Source organism: Trichechus manatus, unplaced genomic scaffold (assembly GCF_000243295.1).
Source record: "Trichechus manatus latirostris isolate Lorelei unplaced genomic scaffold, TriManLat1.0 scaffold00058, whole genome shotgun sequence".
Classification (NCBI taxonomy): domain Eukaryota; kingdom Metazoa; phylum Chordata; class Mammalia; order Sirenia; family Trichechidae; genus Trichechus; species Trichechus manatus.
The window spans coordinates 6978640-7001138 of record NW_004443994.1 but is presented as its reverse complement, the minus strand read 5'-3'; the positions used below and the strand labels follow the sequence as shown (position 1 = coordinate 7001138).

At 36.5% G+C, this 22499-nt stretch overlaps 1 protein-coding gene across 1 annotated transcript in view; it reads right to left on the bottom strand.

Moving 5' to 3' along the window:
* Positions 1–1062: 1062 nt before the first annotated feature.
* EPHX4 (epoxide hydrolase 4) overlaps positions 1063–22499 on the bottom strand; it is a 29850-nt gene continuing 8413 nt past the window's right edge. The window contains exons 3-7 of the mRNA XM_004378733.1: positions 17782–17939; positions 15674–15802; positions 11487–11590; positions 5859–6007; positions 1063–1534 (exon numbers count right to left, since the gene is read on the bottom strand). Of these exons, the coding sequence (XP_004378790.1) occupies positions 1273–1534; positions 5859–6007; positions 11487–11590; positions 15674–15802; positions 17782–17939 (802 nt within the window). The 3' untranslated portion in view covers positions 1063–1272. The remainder of the gene's footprint in view (positions 1535–5858; positions 6008–11486; positions 11591–15673; positions 15803–17781; positions 17940–22499) is intronic.

The following is a 22499-nucleotide window of genomic DNA, read 5'->3' as shown; positions in this document are numbered from 1 at the left end:
GTAGACAACTGGGCTTTTAATGTAAATACAAGTTGCTAGGCTACAATAATAAGAATTCTTAAAACATTCCACTCTCTTCTGTCACTATCAGAACTAAGCTTAGTGAGGGAGACATTCCTTTCACCAGCTTAAGACTTATTTGGGAACACAGTTGTAGTCTCTAAGGAGTCATGATTTGGCAATGTTATTGGTTGTTTCCCATACCAAAGGAGAGCAACCCAAGAGAATGAGTAGTAGTCCCTTGAGCTGGTATCATTTCTCTATTCTGTAACTCTTGTCCCACTCTTATTTGTAATGTTTATTTCTCCTCTTGAACCATTGTTTAATTTAACTGATTCTGTGTATGCTTCTTAAAGGGAAGTTCAGTGTTACCATGTCATCTACTTTTATCCCCCATAGTGCCTAGCAGTGTGTCAGACATATGATTTACTCATTAAGCAAGTAGTTGAGTGCCTAGAATGTGCCAGACTCTTATTCTAGATGCTGAGTATACATCAGTTAGCAAGACAGTAGAAAATTCCTGTCTTGTGGAGTTTCTATTCTAGTGCACATAGGAGTACAGTATTCAATTCTTATTGCATTGAGTGGGACAAAAGGACATTTTGATCCTTTTTCTAAATCTCTCACTGATTAAGCTGGACAATTAAGTCAAGTAATTTAATGGATGTGCTTCCCTACTTTGCAATGTTTGACATATATATATATGTATATATGAATCCACATCATCTCTTGGTTGATGTGGCAAGATGAGTCAGTTTTTAAAAACAGTTTAATCTTTGCTGTATGACTAATACTTCATCTAGACATATAATTTAGACATGTTTGTCTTCAATTTAATACATATACTATAAATTCAAGAGATTTGGTAATAGAATCTTTTAATGGTTAAAAAAATAGTAAAAAGAACTTTAAAACAATAAAATGGAAAATTATACCATTGCAGGTTTGTCTTTTAATATGGCACAGCTAATCTTTAATATACATTTGAAAAAGGCACCGTATGTAAACAGGGTAAAGAAAGCAATAAACCAAATCTGAGCCACTTTCCCCAACTTCCTTTTTTACAAGTGTATACATTTTAAGGCAGATGTTTTTCTGTGCAAAATACAACTGAAGAAAATCAACGTTATATTCCATGTTCACACACTCTCACATTTTTTTCAGTACCATTTACCAGTATATTTATTTATGACAAAGCATATTGAAACAATTTTCCCTAATAAAGCTTAAAGAAGTTGATGAACAATTTTTAGAAATTATTTAGAGATCTCATTACAGACCCCTCACAGAAGATATAGAAAAGTCAATCTTTTTTCTGGTTTCTTCTTTTAGAAACGTCCATATCAACTTGTTCACTATGTCAGGTTGGTCTTGTTGAAGCCAGTGACTGGCTTCTGACAAAATAGTTAGCCTGAAATAGTTTTTAACATAAATCTTTGTGATTTCAGCCATCTCAACCTCCATAAATGCATCTCTCTCTCCCCAAAGTAGTAGTGTTGGAGTGGTCACCACATGATGTTTGAGAGGCAGGCAACTATAAAACAAACAAAGAAAAAAACCACGTGGGCTTGTGACTGACTGTAAAAGTTAAAATAACCTTTTTCCATAATGCTCCATTAGGCCATGCATTCTCAATGGGGGCGAACTCGCCTCCAGAGGGGTGACAGTTGATTCTTGGGAGGGTCAAAAAATCTTATTCTTTTTATATATAAAGCATGTACAGTACATAACAGTACATAAACAGATATACAGCATCTCTGTAATATTAAAATTTCATGGAGTGAGGGTGATTAGGAAAAAAAATGTCTAACAAGGCTCCTTAGGGAGGTGATAATGAAAAAAAGGTTGAAAAACACTGCATTAAGCAATTAACCTGTACAATAAAAGATTTAAAAGGCTATTTAAGAAAGGGTCCAATAAAATTTTAAATTAGATGAGGCTAGCAAAATTTTTAATGAAATAATATGAAATTTATGACTATGAGGAATAATTTGCTTTAAAAGCATACCAGAATTAATGACTGTTGTGAAGAAAAAGAAGCTTTAAACTGTATTACTATTTAAGTATATTTTATATTGTTTGTCGTATTATTTGATGCATTTTATGTGAAAATAGAATTGAAAAGTTAGAAAATATGTATGGACTGAGCTTTAATATTACATGATACTATATTTATTTTCCAAGATTTTTTCTAAAATAAAGTTTTTATTGTGTATTTTCTTAAATATAGAACAATATAAAGAATAAAAATTAAATCATGCATAATTCCATCACCAAAAGATAACCTTTTGGTAATTTTCTATACATATAATTGAACCCATACAATACAATAAATATACATAACGTATACGAAATATATATGCAAATTTCACATTATATCTTAGAATTTTCTCATTTCAGAATATTTTTTCAAAAATAATTGTAAAAGATACAATTTTATGGCATAAAAACAAAAAACCAAACCCATTGCTGTCAATTCTGACTCACAGAGACCCTATAGGACAGAGCAGAACTGCCCCATAGACTTTCCAAGGCTGTAATCCTTATGGAAGCAGACTGCCACATCTTTATCCCATGTTGTGGCTGGTGGGCTGGAACTGCTGACCTTTTGGTTGGCGGTAGAGCACATTAACCACTGCGCCACCAGGGCTCCTTGATTTTATGGTGTAATGACCTAACTATTCCCCTATAATTGACTATTTAGGCCTTGAGGTATTTTCCCTTGTTTTAAGTAATGCTGTAATGAGCATTTTGTGCTGAAATCTTTGTTGGCATTTCAGATAATTTCCTCGGGCTAAGCCCTGGAAGTGGGATTTGCTGAGCTAAATGGTATAAATATTTTTAAAGCTTTTGACACCTTTTGTTTTTCATAAAAGTTGGATGTACACTCCTGTTGACTAAGAATGAGAATGAACATCTAACTAGACATCTCCAGCACTGTGTCACATTTTTGGTAGTTATCAGAAAGCTTGACTTATGGCTACTTGAGGTTGATAACAAGATGCTGCTGGAATATGCAGGATGCTACACATACCCACTGAAGACTTAATTTTGACTGCCTTGGAAGTGACCATCATTTGGCTGTGATGCTCCTAAAAATTAAGTTCTTTGTGAATGGCTAAACCAACAGAAAAGTGTATTCTATACGTAATTATTGATGGATGGATTGCTACACAAACTTCCAAGCCACATAAATTCTAGAGTACACAAAATACTCAAAACTAAAAAAATTTTCTACATTTATTTGCATATTTTTAGCAATGTCTGTGCATATAGTAATTCAATCAGTAATGTAAAGGAGTTTTAGAATTATTAGTCAAAGAACAAAGAATAATATAAAATTCTTACCAGATCAAATTGGGAATAAAAGTCTTCTAGAAAACTAAAGAAACACATTTTCTCTGTTCCTGAAGTTTCCAAATGTTAAATTTCACATAAAAAAGGAGCCTTGGTAGTGCAGTGGTTAACAGCTAGGCTGCTAACCAAAAAGTCAGCAGTTGGAATCCACCAGCTGCTCCTTGGAAACCCTATGGGGCAGTTCTACTCTGTCCTCTAGGGTCGCTATGAGTTGGAATCGACTCAATTGCCAACTTTTTTTTTTTGTAAGTGACATATAAAATAAGGTAAAACATTAAATATTTTAAGAGAGTAGCTTTTAGTATGTTAAACTGAATAACTTACTAGAAAACACTTGATAGAATTGTTTGATTAGAAAAATGATTATTTTAGTTAAGCACAGAAGCAATTTGAAAAATCTAAAAGTCTGTTAACAAGAAGTAACGACTGTTGCTCCATACTGTTCACCATTTAACCTATCAAAGTGTTTTCTGACTTACCTATTTTAAATTAGTCTGAATTTGACATGTTATTCCTCCAAACTCTGAGCTATCAGCTGATTTATAAGTATTAAGGCAGTGATTTCCAGAGTGTTATACACTCCATTATTACTTTGTATGTGGACATATTTCACTGCTTTCATTAAAAGTAAAGTAGAAAATAATAGCATCCACATATTCACTACTCAGCTTAAGAAATAAAAACATTGCAGATATAATTGCATCTTTCTGCATACCTTTCATTTCTTTCCTTCCGCTCACCATAAGTCAGGTTTTCAGAGTGTGGTCCCCCAACCAGCAGTATCAGCATCAACTGTGAAACTGTTACAAGTGCCAATTCTGGGGCCCCACCCTAGACATGGTGAACCAGAAGTTCTGGGAGTGGAGTCCAGCTATCTGTGTTTTAACAAGCCCTTCAGGTGATTCTGATACACACTAAAGTTTAAGAAACACTGGTCTAGGAGTAATAATTATGTAGGCTGAATTTGATTCGTACCAAATGGTATCAGAAAAGAAGATTGAAAATTAGTGAGCTAAGAGTCTAATTCAAGAGGTTAGAAAAAGAAAAGGTTAGAATTATGCATTCATGACTGTGATTATTTGATTAATGTCTGTCCTACTATGCTGCAAGCTTTGAGAAATCAGAGACCTTGTCTAGTTTTGCTCATTACAGTATCCTGATAGTAGATTAGAAGGAAAATAATTTAAATTAGATAAAAGCAAAAATTAATATAATAAAAAACAGACACAATAGATAGAAGCAACAAAACCAAAAGCAGGTTCTTTGAAAATGCTATTAAAATCAATAAACATTGGTAAGATTGGTCAAGAAAAAAAAAGGCACAAATAAACAATTTAAGGAATCAGAAATATAAACATGTAAAGCTATACATTCCTAAGTATTGTTTTAGCTGTACTCCACGTTTTGGTATTATCATTTTGTTCTAAGTTTTCACTAATCTCCATTACGATTTTTTCCTTTGACCTATGAGTTATTTAGAAGTGTTTTAAAATTTCAGGATATATGGAGTTTTTTTTTTTTTAATTTTGTTTTGTTTTTAATTTCTAACTGCATTGTGTTCAGAGAACATAATCTGTATGATATTGATTCTTTGGTATTGGTTAAGATTTGCTTTGTTGTCCAGTATGTAATCAGTCTTTGCAAATGTTCCTTATATGCTTAAAAAATGTGCATTTTCTAATTTGGGGGCACAGAATTCTAAAATTCTTCATTAGCTCCAGCCCATTCCCAGACCATGTTCTTCTGCCCACCCTCATTCTCTGCGCTCCAGCCACATTGGCCTTTACTGTTTTACTTGAGACCACAATCAACCATTCTTGACACAATTTTGGGACATGCTGTTTCCTTTTTCTGGAATGCTAGTTACCCCACTCCCAACCTTGTCTAGTCAACACCTAACTCATCCTTCACTTCTTTGTTTAAACATCATTTCCTAAGAGAAGATTTCTTTGACCTCTCCCTCCATCCCAGTCTAGGCCAGCCTCTTTTGCAATACACTTTCTTAGAACCCCATTCCTTTCTTTCAAGGCTTTTGTGTTAGCTTAGAATTATGCATTAATTACTGTGATTATTTGATTAATGTCAGTCCCACGAGGCTACAAGCTTTGTGAGATCAGGGACCTTGTCTAGTTTTGGCCATTACAGTATCCTGAGAGCTACCATTGTCTAGAACATAGAAAACAATAAATATTTATTGAATGAATAAATGACCATTTAAAAACATCACTAAAAATATAAATCTTTTCATAATAATCCAAAGGGAGTAAAGAACAAGATAAAGTTAAGGATAAAACAAATGACAGCCACATGGCGGGGGGAGGGGGTTCATTATTCTACTTATCCCTGGGTTTGAAATTTTCATAAAAATTATTATGTAAATTATTAAATAGTACTTTATTTGAGTCTTTGGATAAGAAGTGAACTTAATCTTAAAAATAAAATATCAGTTCTTTAGGATCAGATTGAAATATTTTATTTAACTAAAAAGAAATTATACTGACCTGAAGATATTTCTATAATGGTTAATTGGACCACTTAATGCTCCAGGCTGAGAAAAAACATAAATATAAGCTTCAAGATCTTCTGTTGTTAATCGACATCCTTTTCTTCCAATGCCAGTGTTGTGACTGGTAAAGAGATGTTTCAAAGCCTAATTTAAATGAAGAGAGAATAATTAACACCTTCCAGTCATCTAATAATAAACTAAATTCTTGGCTTTTGAAAGGGGATAAGGGACAGAGGGCAGTGACAACTCCCAGTTTCTGCCGTAGCCAGGTTGAAGGATCTCAACTGTTTACACATTTTATGCATTTCTGCTTTCCTGACTTAATTTTTATATTCTTCCCTTCTACTCCCCTAAGCACTCTTCACTTTTGTGAAAAGCATTCTGTCTTCTCAGTGCCTATTCAAATCCTACAAGGCCCAGCTCCAGTGCTACCCCTACCCTGAACCAAAAAACCAAACCTGTTGCGGTTGAGTCACAGTGACCTATAGGACAGAGTAGAACTGCCTCATAGGGTTTCTGAGGCTGTACTCTTTTTTTTTTTTTTAATTGTTGTGCTTTAAGTGGAAATTTACAATTCAAGTTAGCTTCTCATACAAAAATTTATATGCACGTTGTTACGTGACCCTAGTTGCTCTCCCTATACTGTGAGAGCACACCCCTCCTTACCACCCCGGATTTCCCGTGTCCATTCAGCCAGCTCCTGACCCTCTCTGCCTTCTCATTTTGCCTCTGGACAGGAACTGCCCATTTAGTCTCATGTATCTACTTGAGCTAAGAAGCACACTCTTCATGAATATCATTTTATGTCTCATAGTCCAATCTAATCTTTGTCTGAAGAGTTGGCCTCTGGAATGGTTTTAATTCTCGGCTAACAGAGAGTCCGGGGGCCATGTCTTCTGGGCTCCCTCCAGTCTCAATCAAACCATTAAGGCTGGTCTTTTTACTAGAATTTGAGTTCTGCACCCCAGTTTTCTCCTGCTCCATCAGGGACTTTCTATTGTGTTCCCTGTCAGGGTGGTCATTGGTGGTAGCTGGGCACCATCTAGTTCTTCTTGTCTCAGGCTGATTAAGTCTCTGGTTTCTGTGGCCCTTTCTGTCTCTTGGGCTAATACTTTCCTTGTGTCTTTGGTGTTCTTCATTCTCCTTTGCTCCAGGTAGGTTGGGACCAATTGATGCATCTTAGATGGCCGCTCGCTAGATTTCAAGACCCCAGACACCACTCACCAAAGTGGGATGCATAACATTTTCCTAATACACTGTTATTGAGGCTGTAATCTTTATAGAAGCAGACTGCTGCATCTGTCTCTCATGGAGCAGCTGGTAGGTCCGAGCCGCTGACCTTTAGGTTAGCAGCTGAGCACTTAACCACTGTGCCATTGAGACTCCCTCACCCTAAAGCCTACCCTAATATTCCAACTTAACAACCCTTACAACCAACCCTCTCCCTCAATATAGAGCTTTTTTTTTGTATCATTATTGGTCAAACTTTAGCTCAAACCAGAGGAAGAAATACATTTTACATCACAATCCATTTCACACCCATACAAGTATATATAACTAAAAACAGCTCTTACTTTAATTATAGTGTGCACTAATATTTGCTATTCAATTCTGCTCTACTTCATTTTTTAAAATTTGAAATGCAAGCTACTAAACTGATTTCATGACTCATTGCTGGATCCCCACCCACAATTTGAAACACTGTTCTATACCAGCATTTCTCAAAGTGTGGGTTTAAACCATGTGCATTGGAATCACCAGGATGCTTGCCTAAAATGCAGATCCTTCAACCCAAAAATATACTTGCAAAGATATGAAATGACATATGCATGAGATGATTGCAACAATATTTGTAACAAGACTGGAAACAAGCAAATGTCCAACAGCGGGGGAAGGGCCGAATAAACCATGGTATGTTATATTATTAAAAAAAAAAAAAGGTCTATTATAAGAGTAAATGAGGACAATCTGTATGCTGATACGGAGTGATCTCCACAGTATATTATTAAGTGGGGGAAAAAAGCAAGGGTGGAAAATAGTGTTTTATGTTCCCTTTTGTGTAAGGAAGGAAGAGGGGTACAAATATATACATATTTGCTTATGTTTTCAGAAAGAAACAATAGAAAGATAAACTGAAGACTAATCAATGTAGTTTCCCATAGAGGAGGGTGGGAACAGGGTAGAGGGAAGAGAGAAGCAAGTGCGACTTCCCTGAATGTACCTTATTTTAGAGTTATCACTTGATATCATACGTGTGTTTTATATAAAATCACATAAGTTAAATAAAAACCCTTTAGTCTTAAATTTGTTTTGGAAATACAAGCGTGAATTCTTGACTTTTCTTTCTTTCTAAAAAAAAATACGTATGTCCAAATTCTGTCCAATGGCAAGTCCTAGAAGCAATGAAAACTCAGTAACAATGATCACCTCGACACCCAGATTGTGGTCTCTAAATAGCATTTCCTACTAAAAAGAGCCATATCTGAGGCAGGAAATAAAAGCTGTTGTTATTGATTGCCATTGAGTCAATTCCGACGCATGGTGACCCCACCTGTGTGGAGTAGAACTGCATCAGAGTGTTTTCAAGGCTGTGACATTTTGGAAGTAGATCACCAGGCCTGTCTCCTGATGCACCTCTGGGTGGGTGTGAACTCCCAATTTTTTGGCTAGCAGTCAAGTGCTTAACTGTGACACTTAGTGACTCTGGAAATAAAGGGTAAACCTGGGGTATTAAGGAAGCAAGCTATCACAGACTAAGGAGCTCCTGTCAAAAGGACACCAGAGCCAAACTGAAATGGGTTTCTCCTTGTCTAACATGGGGCAATTTGGGCATCAAAAAGAATGACTGTAATTGATTGATACATATCAAATATATCTAAGAATCATGAGCTCATAATGATATACAAAACAAAAAACAAAAACCCCTCACTGGACGTCATTGAAGATTTCTAGGGCACTAATTCATTACTCTAAAGTTGATTAATAAAGGGAAAGAATCAAACATTTGTCCTGTTATTCTTGTGTGACCTGTATTTCAGAACAACCAAACAGTAGATGTAGAAAAGTTCTTTATAGAAGAATTCCAGTTAAAAAAAAGTAGAAAGAATGATAGAATGAGAAAAACCACCATTTTGCACGCCCTTATGAAATAATGGATCCAGGCAGTGATCACCAATGGGTGCCAAAGTTATTTAGTGAAAAGTTGTAACAAAATTTTGGATAGACTGACAAATTGTGAGTTCCCTGATCAGTATTAGCATTAGTAAATACTGGGATGACTTGACATTGTGTGCTTTCTCATGTGATGCAATAGGAAATACACAGCACCACCTATTAAGTATTCTTGTCAAATTAAAACTGAACCCACGTAATCAAGCCTCTAGATCAGCAACACCTATGCAGTAAGAAAAACGGGTTAGAGATACAAGTTAAATACCACCATGATGAAACAATCACCAAATCCAAAATATAGCTCATTCCTCGGGACACATGATCAAATTTCTTCAGTAAACAAGAGGTATTAAAAAAGGAAAGAAAGGCTGAAAGGAGGGACTGTTATAGATTTAAAAGCCCATAAAAACCAAGTACAATATGTGGTCCTTGTTTGATTTCTGATTCAAGCAAATGAACTGTGTATAGAAAGTTGAGACAGTTAAGGACAACTGAATATTAGATGGGTATTAAATGATATTAAGGAGTTATTCATTTTGTTAGGTTTGAAAATGGCGTTGTGGTTATGTTAAAAAAATAAAGCCCTTATCTGCCAGAGATATACACAAAAGTATTTCCAGATAAAATTATACTATGTCTTGCATTTAATTTAAAATACTCCATTAAAAATAAAAAATAAAAAAAAGATGGGGGTCTCCAAATAGGGCTCCAAATAAGGCTCAATGAACCACACTGCCTGGTATTCATGCCTCTGAGTAGTTTCTTTCCGTGTTGAGTTGAAACTGGCCTGTGACTCTCATTAACCAACAAAAGAAAGCAGCAGAAGTGACACTGTGCCAGTTCCTGCTTGATTTTAGGAGCCCTGAGCCACCATGAAGGAGCCCTGGTGACACAGTGGTTAAGCCCTAGGCTGCTAACCGAAACGTTGGCAGTTCGAACCCACTAGCTGCTCCCTGGGAGAGAGATGTGGCAGTCTGCTTCCGTAAAGATTACAGCCTTAGAAACCCTATGGGGCAATTCTACTCTGCTCTATGGGGTCAGTATAAGCCGGAATCCACTCCACAGCAGCAGGGTTTATTTTGGTTTTTGAGCCACAGTGTAAGAAATCAGGCTACCCTGCTGTAGAGATCATGTGCAGAGATCACATGGAAAGGCCACATGGACAGAGAGTGGCCTTGAGACCACAGAGAGACACAAAGAAGCCCAGCAGTTCCTGCTGTACCCATTGTCCAAGAGCCAAATGAGCCATCTTGAACCCCCGGATATTGGCAGCCTCAACAGGTATGATGGAGAGAGCAAGAACCACCCAGCTGAGCTTAGTCAACCCACAGAAAGGCAAAAGATAATGAAATGGTTGTCAGTTTAAGCCAGTAAGTTTTGGAGTGTTTTGCTATACAGCAGTAAATAATTGAAACAGCGGGAGAAATGAAACAAGATCAGAAAAATGTTGAACACTGTTGAAGCTGGGTGATGGTTATATGGGGATTCATTCTTCTATTTTCTTTGGACTGTGTTTTAAATTTTCCATAATAAAAAGTTTAAAAATAAAATGCAAATTCCTGGGCCCCATCCCAATCCTCTTAAAGATGAGACTGTCATATGGCTCCATGGTAGAATTCTCACCTTCCATGAGGTCATCTAGGGTTTGACTCCCAGTCAAAACACCTCATGTGCAACCACCACCCGTCTGTCAGTGGAGGTTTGCGTGTTGCTATGATGCTGAACAGGTTTCAGCAAAGCTTCCAGGCTAAGGCCACCCGTTGCCGTCGAGTCAATTCCAACTCATAGCGACCCTATAGGACAGAGTAGAACTGCCCCACAGGGTTTCCAAGGAGCGGCCAGTGGATTCTAACTACCGACCTTTTGGTTAGCAGCCGTCGCTCTTAACCACTGAGCCACCAGGGCTCCAAGACAGGTGATCTACTTCTGAAAATCAGCCAATGAAAACTCTCTGGATCACAATGGTCTGATTTGCAACCAATCTTGCGGATGATGCAGGACAGGGCAGTGTTTCATTCTGTTGTGCAGAGTTGGGAGCCAACTCAATGGCAGCTAACAACAACAAATATCTAAGACAATTTTCAACATATAAGAAGCATTTAGTAAGCTTCCAAGAAATAGGTACATGCATATGGCTCCTGGTGTCAGCGTACAAAGTATACCAACACCTGCATGCTTACTTCGTTGGGGGTTTTGTTTACTTTCATGGGCTTTCACCTCTGCTGCTGTCAGACTCTTTCACCTGGCATTCATATTCCTTCATCTCCCCATGTGAGGTATGCCTGTTGGGGCACAGGCTCTTACAAAAGCCTGGATAACAGCCAGGCACTCAGTATGCTCTATAGGTGAGGCCTTCGAAGTATTTATTAAGTTTTAACATTTTTTAAATTTTTCTTTCTTAAGGATGAACCTTAAAATGTTTTCCATTAATAACGTTATTTGTTTGACTTACCTTGAAATCATTTATTGAGAACATAAATTCTGGGAACCATGGTATTTGGAAGAAGTAGTAATAGCTGGATTTGAACAGCTGAGCAGGGTGTCGTAAAATATATTCTGAAATCAAAATGCTGTGTTAGACTGTACTCAAGGGCTATAAATTACTTACTATGGAAAGATCCTTTAAAGGCAATTTCACCTTTAAGGTGATCTCATTAAAGAATCTAAAATTAAGGCTTCTGTATATTTCTCTTAGAAACAATTTCTATGTCCTTATATTTGAATATGGGGATTTCTGGTGTTCAGACAATTTATAGCACTTTAAATAAAAAGAAAATTCTACTTAATGAAGTCTTGACTCAGGAGGGAACAGGAAACCCAAGCAACACTGCCTTTCCTCCAAGGTCATTTTCAGTGACCTAACACTTTGTCTGGTACGAATGGTTTATGAGCTCAGTTGCTAACTAAAAGGTTCAAGGTTCAAGCCCACCCAGAGGCACCTCAAAGAAAGGCCTAGAGATTTACTTCAAAAGAATCAGCCATTAAAAACCCTATGGAGCACAGTTCTCCTCCGACATACATGGGTTCACCGTGAGTCAGAATCGACCTGATGGCAACTGGTGGTGGTAACACTTTCCCAAGAAATACACGGGGAGGTAATTTTCTGTTGTTTAAAAGATTTTCCTTACAGACTTTCATTTGGCCTCAATGGGAACTGAAGTGTTTCCTATAAATTCATTCATGTATATAGAAAATACATTCATTCAGTGAATATTTGAGTATCTACTGCTTGCCAGGGGAATTAGCGGTGGACAAGACAGAAGAAGTCCCCACTAACAAAGAACTAAAAAAATAAATAAGTAACAAATACTTAAAAGACCATTTTAGATAGCAATAATGACATAAAGAAAATAAAATGAAGTAATCTGATGGAGAGTGATGGTGTTGTGGTGTGGAGGGACTTTTAGTTAGTAGAGATGGTCAGAGAAGGCCTCCCTGGGAGGTGATAGGTGAGCTGAGTCCTGAATGGTAAGAGGGAATCAGCCATGTAAAGATCTAGGAAGAGTAATCTAAGAACAGCAAGTAGGCACATTCAAGCACCAGAAGGAAGGCCAGTGTGGCTGGTGTGTATTGAAAATGACAGGGAGATGCCTTGAAATGAGTCAGAAAGAAACACAGAAGCCTGATCATTTAGGGCCAGAATGGTAAGGGTTTTATTTAAAGTGCTTTGAGAAAACACTGAGGTTTTATACTGGGGAGTAAATATGATCTGACATACATATTAAAAATCTGTATTGTGTATTGTATACTGTGCTTTTATTTTTCTTGCTATAGAGCTCATTTTTCCTTATTTCTCATTTTATGACTACATTCAACATGGCTGGAGTTTTTAGAAATATAATTTTCAGGTAAATGGAACATTGTTATGCTAAATGAACATTGTTTTGTTGTACCTTTTTTTTTTCTTAATAATCATCATTGAACAAGATCTATTCGGCCCTGCATTAAGAAATATTAATATAATTATGAGAAAAATATAGGCATGTTACTTGGAGACCTCATACTGACCTGACCAGGGCTGAAACTATTATTGAGAAAATAGTTCCAAAGTATTCCAAGTATCTTTTTGCTGAAATGACCAGTTATAGTTTGTCCATACAGCAGCTCACTAAAATAACATCTACTGTCAAGATGTGATCAATTTAACAAGCATGTAGCATGACTTTCGCTGCCTAATTCAACTGAGAAAAATATGATAAATCTCAGTTTGACATTTGAATCCTATGTAGCTATTCTACTGTACCTCAATAGAGATAAGTCAACTGAGTATGCATCTAAAATTCAACTCTTACACTATAATATTTAGTATTTATGTAGTCATAGTCCCTTTCCCCCTAACCTAATCTTAAGGAATAAACAGAAATACATTGTTCTAAACTTCTTTTGTGCCCTAGACGGCTGCTGTGGGTTGCAGCAGTACCTGAACTTCAGAAAACTTGATAAAGGTAAAGAAGTACAAAATTTAATTTTTGCCTAAACCAAATAAAAATATGCCTCACTATGGTTCATAGGCCTTTAATCACTCTTAAGATTTTAGGAGTTCTCTTTAAAGCAGAGGTTCTCAAAGTACAGTCCGTGCAGACCCCTCCAAAATCCTCAAGACCCTTTCAAGGGATCCAGGAGGTCAAAATTACTTCATAACAATGCTGACATTATTTACCTGTTTCATTGTGTTGACAATTGCACTAACGGTGGATAAAACCACTGGTGCCTTAACACAAATCAAGGCAGTGGCAAAGGATACTAGTTGTCATTGTATTCTTCCATACACTCGAAGTAAATAAACAAATAGATTAATTGATTGATTGATTAAAGCGCCAGCTTCATTCATGAAGTTCCTTGCTGAACTAACAAAAATTTTTGATTTTATAAAATCTGTACCTTTCAGCACACTTTAAAAAATATTCCGGGGGATAAAGTAGAAAGTACACACAAAGCAGTTCTGTTGCACACCCAAATACAATGGTTGTCTTCAGAAAAAGCACTTCTACAATTGTCTGAGTTGGTGAATTACTAGCTGCCTTTTTCACGGAACAGCATTTTCACTTGAAAGTACTACTAACAAACTACCGCCATTCGGACTTGGGTATCTGGCAGATATTCTCTTGAAAATGAACGAAGTGGGCCTGTCACTTTAAGGAAAACAACTGACAGTATTTGTTGCCAATGATAAAATTCAAGCTTTCAAGTGAAAATTAGAATTTTGGAAAACCTGCAGTCACTACTGTGAGCTTGATGCTTTTCCTATGAGATTGGAATGATAGTAATGTATGTGATTTTTTTATATTTTAAAATGAAATGTGTCAGCATTTGGAAGATTTGCATAACTTAGTGAACCAATATCTTACAATGCATGATAATATGACATCATGCATGGTAAAAGATAAATTCAAAGTGCCAGAGAGACCAACAGATTTTAACGTAACAGAATATGAAAAGTTCATTTATATGATTTCAGATCCCATATTGTAACTAATCGTTAAGAAACCACCAATATTTGAGTTTGGTGTAATATTAAAGAAGGAAATCCACAGTTATCTGAAAAGGCTATTAAAATACTCCTCCCTTTTCCAGCTGTATGTCTGTATGAGCCCATATTTCTTCATATACAGGTACTCCCCGACATAGGGTGGGGTTCCGTTCTGACAACTCCACTATAAGCCAGTTCTGACGTAAGTCAAATACCTCATTTTTTTTTTTTAAGTTTTCATTATTATGGACTTTTATTATCACTATCTTTATAAATCCAATCTTTATTTGTCTTTGGGAGTTGGAAACAGTACATATAAACTGACAGATATATTTTAATACATACATACATAAAAAATACACAAATCATTAAAAAAATGGATGGTCACGGGGGCAGTTCATTGTAACTCAAATATGTTGTAACTCGGGGACTACCTGTACTTCAAACAACATACTGTAACAGATTGAATGCAGAAACAGACATGAAAATCCAGCTGTCTTCTATTAAGTCAAAAATCTAAGAGATTTGCAAAATGCAAAAACAATGACACTCTCTTCACTAAAATTTTGTTTTAGAAGATGTAAACATTTTTATTAAAAATATGTTATTAATGTTAATGTGTAGTGGATTTATTATTGTTATTTTAAAATGAATTTATATTTAAATTTTTTTTAGATGTCTCAGTTTTAATTCCCAGTGTAATGAAATTGATAGATATAGCCCACATAGACATATAAACAATGGGGGTCTTTAATATTTTTTAAGAGTATAAAGGAGTCCTGAGACCAAAATGTTTGAGAATGGCTGCTTTAAAGAATACTGCCATTCCTGATAACCAAAGCAGTCAGGCGGGAGAATTTACTTGTAGGCCATCAACATTCATTACTGTCAAAGCCATGTCACTACATTTCCCCCCTTTGTCCCTCCCCAATTTAACAGTAAAATGTTTTCTAAAAAGGAACACAATTATGTAAGCCAATATGAAGCTGAATTTTCTCGGATTCTTCAGGAAGATTTAAAGCCAAGATATCTGACATTGCCATGTCCTAATATGATATGTTAGTCTTTTAATTTTTTAAAGGTTAATCACATTTTGCCTTTTAAACCCAAAGTGTCAGATTTGAATTGTTGCTTTAGCATAGATATTTTAATGAAAATTTAAAACTCACCTGTAAATACATTTGGATGAGGAAAGTTAATAACAATAAGCTTCATCACCATCTCAGGATAACAGATGGCAATTAGCCAAGCAATCATGCCCCCCCAGTCATGGCCAATAAGAACACATTTGCTATACCCTGTAATTGAGAAATAAATGTTGACATTAGTGAAAGGAAACAGGTGGGTGCATCATTAACTCACATGAAATGAGTGACACTCCTGAACCTAACTTATCCTTCCGCTTTCCTACCCTAGAATGCACTTGTGCAGAGATCATTGAGTTTGCTGGTTCTAAAACCCGTCTCTGAATCATCTAGGTAGCTTTGTAGAAAATTTAGATGCTCAGGCTCCACTTCAGACATACAGATTCAGGATCTCTTTTGGGACTTTTTTTTTTTTTTTTCTTTTCTAAATTCTGGAATAGCCAACTCAGCTCTGGTCCCCTGGACTGGAGTTTGGAAACCATAGTAAAGGACTGTACATAATCAAGTCATAAGCAAGATTATTTGGGTTACCTCTTTGGAATGCTGAGAAGTTTCTAGTTACAGTAAAATCATAAATGTCCCACTTACGTCTAACTTGTAAATCTTTATTTTGATAAAGCATGCATTTACTCCCTAACTTTGTAAATCCAATGTTACAACTCAACACAGTAAAATGTCATAAATTTGGAACTGTGAAGTCAAACTGAATTAGTGGAATGTCTTGATTATAACATCAATTATATATAAGTTTCAGTTCATGTAATCATATGGTAATTTGAATTAGGTTAAAATATTGTTTAATGGAGATTCCTACAGGATTCCCTTTGAATAGATGGATAAGATTCATTTGCAATTTACTTCTAAATTAAAGTTACTTAAAATTACTTTCGATTTCTTACCATCACCCTCCACTATTATACTGCCCCCTCACAGACACACACACATATAAAAAAAATCTTGTGTATATTATTGATTTGCATAGAAAATTACATGATGACAAATTTAGGCCAGGTTTGACTGAATAGTCACAAAATTTGAATGAAATATGGCTGTTGTAAATCAGAGTCTCTGAGGCTATTTTACTGTAATCAGACTAAATAACAACAGTGTGTTGTCATTCCCTGACTCTATTCATTTTTTCTCCTTTAAAAACGTTAGCTTTATCTGTGCTCTCATTAGATTATTACAGAAAGGGCCTTTTGTTTATGGTGTTCCTCATTATAGTAGTTCTATTAACTTATTTACATTAGCAGCTGAGTTTCAGTCAAAGGGGATGTAATAGATTAGATTGCTGAAAAAATATTTACTCCTTCCCTCCTCCCCACTGCCATAGAAGAAGTATATGTCGCTGCCCCCTTGAAAATAGGCTTGGCCATGTGATTGGCTTTGGTCTCATGTTGGGCACATGACTTGACTTTGGGCTTGGCCATATGACTTGCTTTATTTATCAATTAGCAGAAACTTGAAATATATTTGTGCAGCTGGGTTCACCCTTTTGCCTCTTCTGCCATTGCCATAAGATGATCATCCCTCAGATAGCTACTCCCTTTTAGCTTTTTACCAAGAGCAAGAAGCCAATCCCAGATGGACCTGCAAACTGAAGCAAAGCTACCCAGTGGGGCCCAGCCTATATTAGCCAGTCCCCAGTTGACCTGCAGATCCGTGAACACAGGAATAAATGCTTATTTCTATATTATACTGAGTTTGGGGTGGTTTTTTACACGATGCAATTGTGGCACTACTGATCAACAAGAGATAATGCAAATACTTCTGCATCTTATAACATTTCTAAATGAATATTTAGGTGTAGCTTCTGAAGAAATCAATTTTCTGAGTACAAAAACTAAATTTTCAATAATTAGTTCTAAAAGAATAAATAGTCATGAGGTCTACTTTAAAAACAAATCTTGGAAGTCATTCTTGGCTGATGGACTGAATTGTAACTCTGGATGCATTATTTTGAATTCCCTATATAAATATTTCTGGCTGTACACCCAAAATCATGGTGACAGGACCCAGATACCAGCTAAGGAAGATGGAAAATGTATCCTCCCAAGAAATGAACTTATCGGTTCATATTTGTTGTATGTTAACCCCTTAACAAGAATTACTATTTTTTTAAACTAACCTACCTAAAGAGTCTAAAATATCCTTTATATCTGTGATGAGACAGTCCAATTTATAATTCTCTTGATGAATGGGAGCATCTGTTTCTCCATAACCCCTCAAATCCAGTGCTACAACGCGATATTCACTTTTAAATTCCCTCAATTGGTGACGCCAAGAATACCTGCAGGAAAAAAGAAATATGAAAAAGACCATAGTAACTAGTACAAAGAGTAACATTATACATTTTCTAAACAGAAATATCTTATTTTGAGAAAGGTTATACAGCTGCATGTTAGCAGGAAAGAAGAGATCTGTTTGGAAAAGAAATACTGACTTCCTTTATTAGAATTTTTTTTTTAACCAGTTCCAGTAGGGTATAACAAAGGGTTGGTATTTATAGAAACCACAAAACATTAGATACTAAAACTAATATGCCTTCACATGTCTTTAATAAGTCAATTTTCTAAGCTTTTCTTAAATGATGCTTACAGCTGCCAGGAGATCTAATCTGTGTGCAGTTAGTTATTTCACAGCTGGATTTCTAGACACAATAAATAGATTATAAAGTATCTTAGTTATCTAGTATTGCTATAACAGAAATACCACAAGTGGATGGGTTTAACAAGCAGAAATTTATTCTCTCACAGTTTAGGAGGCTAGAAGACCAAATTCTAGCTTTCTCTCTCTGTCGGCTCTGTGGGAAGGTCCTTGTCATCAATCTTCCCCTGGTCTAGGAGCTTCTCAGCACAGGGACCCTGGGTCCAAAGGACATGTTCCCTTTTGGCTCCCTTGCTTGGTGGTACTGAGGTCCCTCTCCTCTCTGCTCAATTCTCTCTTTTATATCTCAAAAGAGATTGACTCAAAATGCTACCTAATCCTGTAGATTGAGTTGCCTCGTTAACATAACTGCCACTAATCCCGCCTCATTAACATCATAGAGGTTAGGATTTACAACACATAGGATAATCACAAAAGGGAGGACAACCATACAATACTGGGAATCATCACCTAGCCACGTTGACACATATTTTGGAGGAAGACAATTCAATTTATAACATAAAGTTAAAAAAACAAAAAAAGTGAGAGGGAAGATGAGCTTTCACCTAAACATCCGAATGCTTATATGACCCAGGACTTTGGTGGAGTAACGTGAGTAAAATACTTCTTCCTTGCAGACCCATTTGGTTCTCTGACTGAAAAATTCACTAGCTGAAATGTTATTTCCAAAAAAAAGAAGCAGGTTTTACTCACCTTACTCCAATGTCAAATAGGGCTCAATGTTTTTAGTAGTAACCACTTACTTTTTTTTTTTAAGTAACAGCTTTGTTGAGATATAATTCACAAATCATATAATTCAACCATTTAAAGTGTACAATTCAATGGTTTTGGTTTTTAGTATATTCACAGAGTTGTACAACCATTACCATAGTCAATTTTAGAACATTTTCATCACCCCCAGAAAGAAACCTCACATGCATTAGCAGTCACTCGCCATTTTCCCCCATCCCTAGGCAACAATTAATCTACTTTCTGTCTCTATAGATTTGCCTATTCTGGACATTTCATATAAATGGAATCACATCATATGTGGCTTTTTGTGACTGACTTCTTCCACTTAGCATAATGTTTGAGTACTTCATTTCTTTTGATTGCTAAATATTCCATTGTATGGATATACCACTCTTTATCTATTCATTCATCAGCTCATGGACACTTGGATTGTTTCCATCTTTGGACTATTATGAATGAACACTGGTATAAACATTTTTATGTGGATATATATATTCATTTCTCTTGAGTAGATATCTAGGAGTAGAATTGCTGGGTTATATGGTAACTCTACGTGTAAGATTTTGAGGAACTGCCAAACTGTTTTCCAAAGTGGCTGCACCATTTTACATTCCCACCAGCAATGTATGAGGGTTCCAATTTCTCCACATCCTCACAACCCTTGTTATAATCTGGTTTTTAATTATAGCTGTCCTTGTAGTTGTTAGGTACCATCGAGTCAATTTCAACTCATAGCATAGTGACACCATGTGACAGAGTAGAACTGTCCCGTAGGGTTGTCTAGGCTGTAATCTTTTTTTTAAATTGTGCTTTAGATGAAGGTTTACAGAGCAAATTAGTTTCTCATTAAACAATTAATACACACATTGTTTTGTGACATTGGTTGCCAACCCCACAACGTGTCAACACTCTCCCTTTCTTGACCTTGGATTCCCCATTACCAGATTTCCTGTCCTCTCCTGCCTTCTCGTCTTTGCCCCTGGGCTGGTGTGCCCATTTAGGCTCATTTTGTTTTATGGGTCTAACAGCTTACTTTGGATTAAAATGTCTGAAGATTAAAAGCAAAAAAATTATTATCACTGAAATAATTCAACAACACAATGGTTTAAGATAAACCTCTGCTTGCTAAAGCAAAACTCTTCAGTGGAGAAGATACTAAATCATGAGTACAAGCAACAGTGATCTGAAAACTATTTAACAACCAAAATGGTACAAGCACTGACCAGTTAGAATGGACATAGTGCTAGAGCCTATTCTGGACACTCTGCTGGGCCAGGCATTCCCCACGGGCCTGATCATGGAACTGCAGAATTAACTGAAATCCAGAGATCCATGAGATTTTCTTCTTCAAATAAGAAAAATCATTTTGGATAACAAACATAAAAAAAGACATGATTTTCAAAGTGACTCACTATGTTTTAGAAATCAAAATGTGCATTTTTTAAAAAGGTATCCGCATGCACATCTGTTCATGAAAGCACAGTCTAAAATTATCTAACAAAAACCAAATGCGAGATTGTTATCTGAAAATACTTTTGAAGTACAATAGGTAAGCAAACACAGTGATGTAAGATTATAAACCAATAGTGAGAGGGGGACTGCAATCTGAAGGGAGACACAAAGCAACAAGATCAATGAAACAAGTCAACCACTTGACATCAACGGATTATCAGGAGGGGTGTCAGTCACATATTAGGAATTATGAATGGATACAGAATTTCTGATCTATTACTAGGATATCTAAGATTTATGAAAACCTGCAAAAGCACTGCCAATTAAGATGGACTTGAAAATGTTAATAAACAGTATCTTTCTTGGAGAGGCCATAAGAATCTTGTTAATCTTGTCTTGGAGTTGTAACAAACAAATGAAGCAGCTTGTTTGCTTAGAGATACTCGCATGTCAACCCAGACGATTTTATCATTTTCTCATTAGCCTTACTTAAAATTTTGAATTGATTGTTTATGTCTTTGTAACTCAAGCCCAACTCTCCTCTTTATAATCCCTCATACCCAGTCAATAAAGTTCTGCAGATTTAACTCCTCCCGTCCATCCCTACTATAATTATCTTAATTCAGGCCTCCATTTATGTGGCAGGCTATTGATTGCTCTGTGTCCGTTTCATTGCCCGCAGCTCTGTCTTCAACAAAAAAACAGTGATGTAGCAAAAACACAAATTCACTCATGTAATTGCCGTGCTTAAAACCTTTTCTTGACTTTTTATTACTTACCAAGTGAAGCCCAAGCTCACTAAATTGGTAGGCAAAATCGCCAAGATTTGACTCCTCCAGTCTGATGATATTACACTCTCTGTCATTAGAATAATAATAGCTAACATCTGTATCATTCTTAGGAGCCCTGCTGGCGCAGTGGTTAAGTGCTCAGCTGCTAACTGAAAGGTTGGTGGTTGGAACCTATCAGCTGTGGGAGAAAGATATGGCAGCCTGCTTCCATAAAGATGACAACCTTGGAAGCCCTACGAGGTCGTTCTACTTTGTCCTACAGAGTCAATGAGTCAGACTCAACTCGTGATGGCAGTGGGTTTGGTTTTTGGTTTATATCATTCTTACTATGTGCCAGGCACAATCCTGAATGTTTCACATATAGTAAAGTTGGATCTTCAAAACAATCCTGTGAGGTAGGTATTATCATTATCCTCACTTTATAGATGAAGAAACAGAGGCACAGAGGTTAACTAACCTGCCGAAGGTCACAAGTTAGGAAACAGAGCCAGGATTCAAACCAAGGTAATCTGGCTTCAGACTCTGTGCTATGCCGCCTGAGCAGCACCAAGACTAAGCCACTCGTAGCAAAGGCACACAGGCATTGTTTTTTGCTCTAACGACTTTGTTCATATGATTTTCTTTGTCTGAAACACCATCTCTCCCTATCACTCCCCTGTTCCCCATCAGCCCTGTCTCACCTCTCAACCACCATTCCTGTCTTTCTCCCTCAATAAACTTCTCTTCACACGGGGCATCTCCTCTTCCAGGAAACTTCCCAGGATCCTGCCCTTATAAGCTGCATTAGGTGGGCCCCTTCTGAACTGTTGAACTTGTACATAAACTTTATTGCGCTTGGTATGTTGCTATATAACGATCTGTTGATGCCTGGCTCTTCCACTAGGCTGTGAGCTCTCTGAGCTGCTTGGCACAATACCTAGCTCATATAGGTGCTCAACAAAGATTTGTTGAGTAAGTGAAACAACAAACAAAACAAAGCCCTGAATGATGATAGTGCTAGAAGTACCAGTTGTTCAATAAGATAACAGACTTCTGTCCCATATCAAACTTTGACACACTGACAGTTAAAGAATGTGTAGATTCTTATCTACTGTCTAGTTAGTAAAGAATCATCTTAGGTGAAGGGAAGGACAGCACACACTACAGGGGAAGTCAGCACAACTGGACTAAACCAAAGCTAAGAAGTTTCCTGAATACAATCAAACACT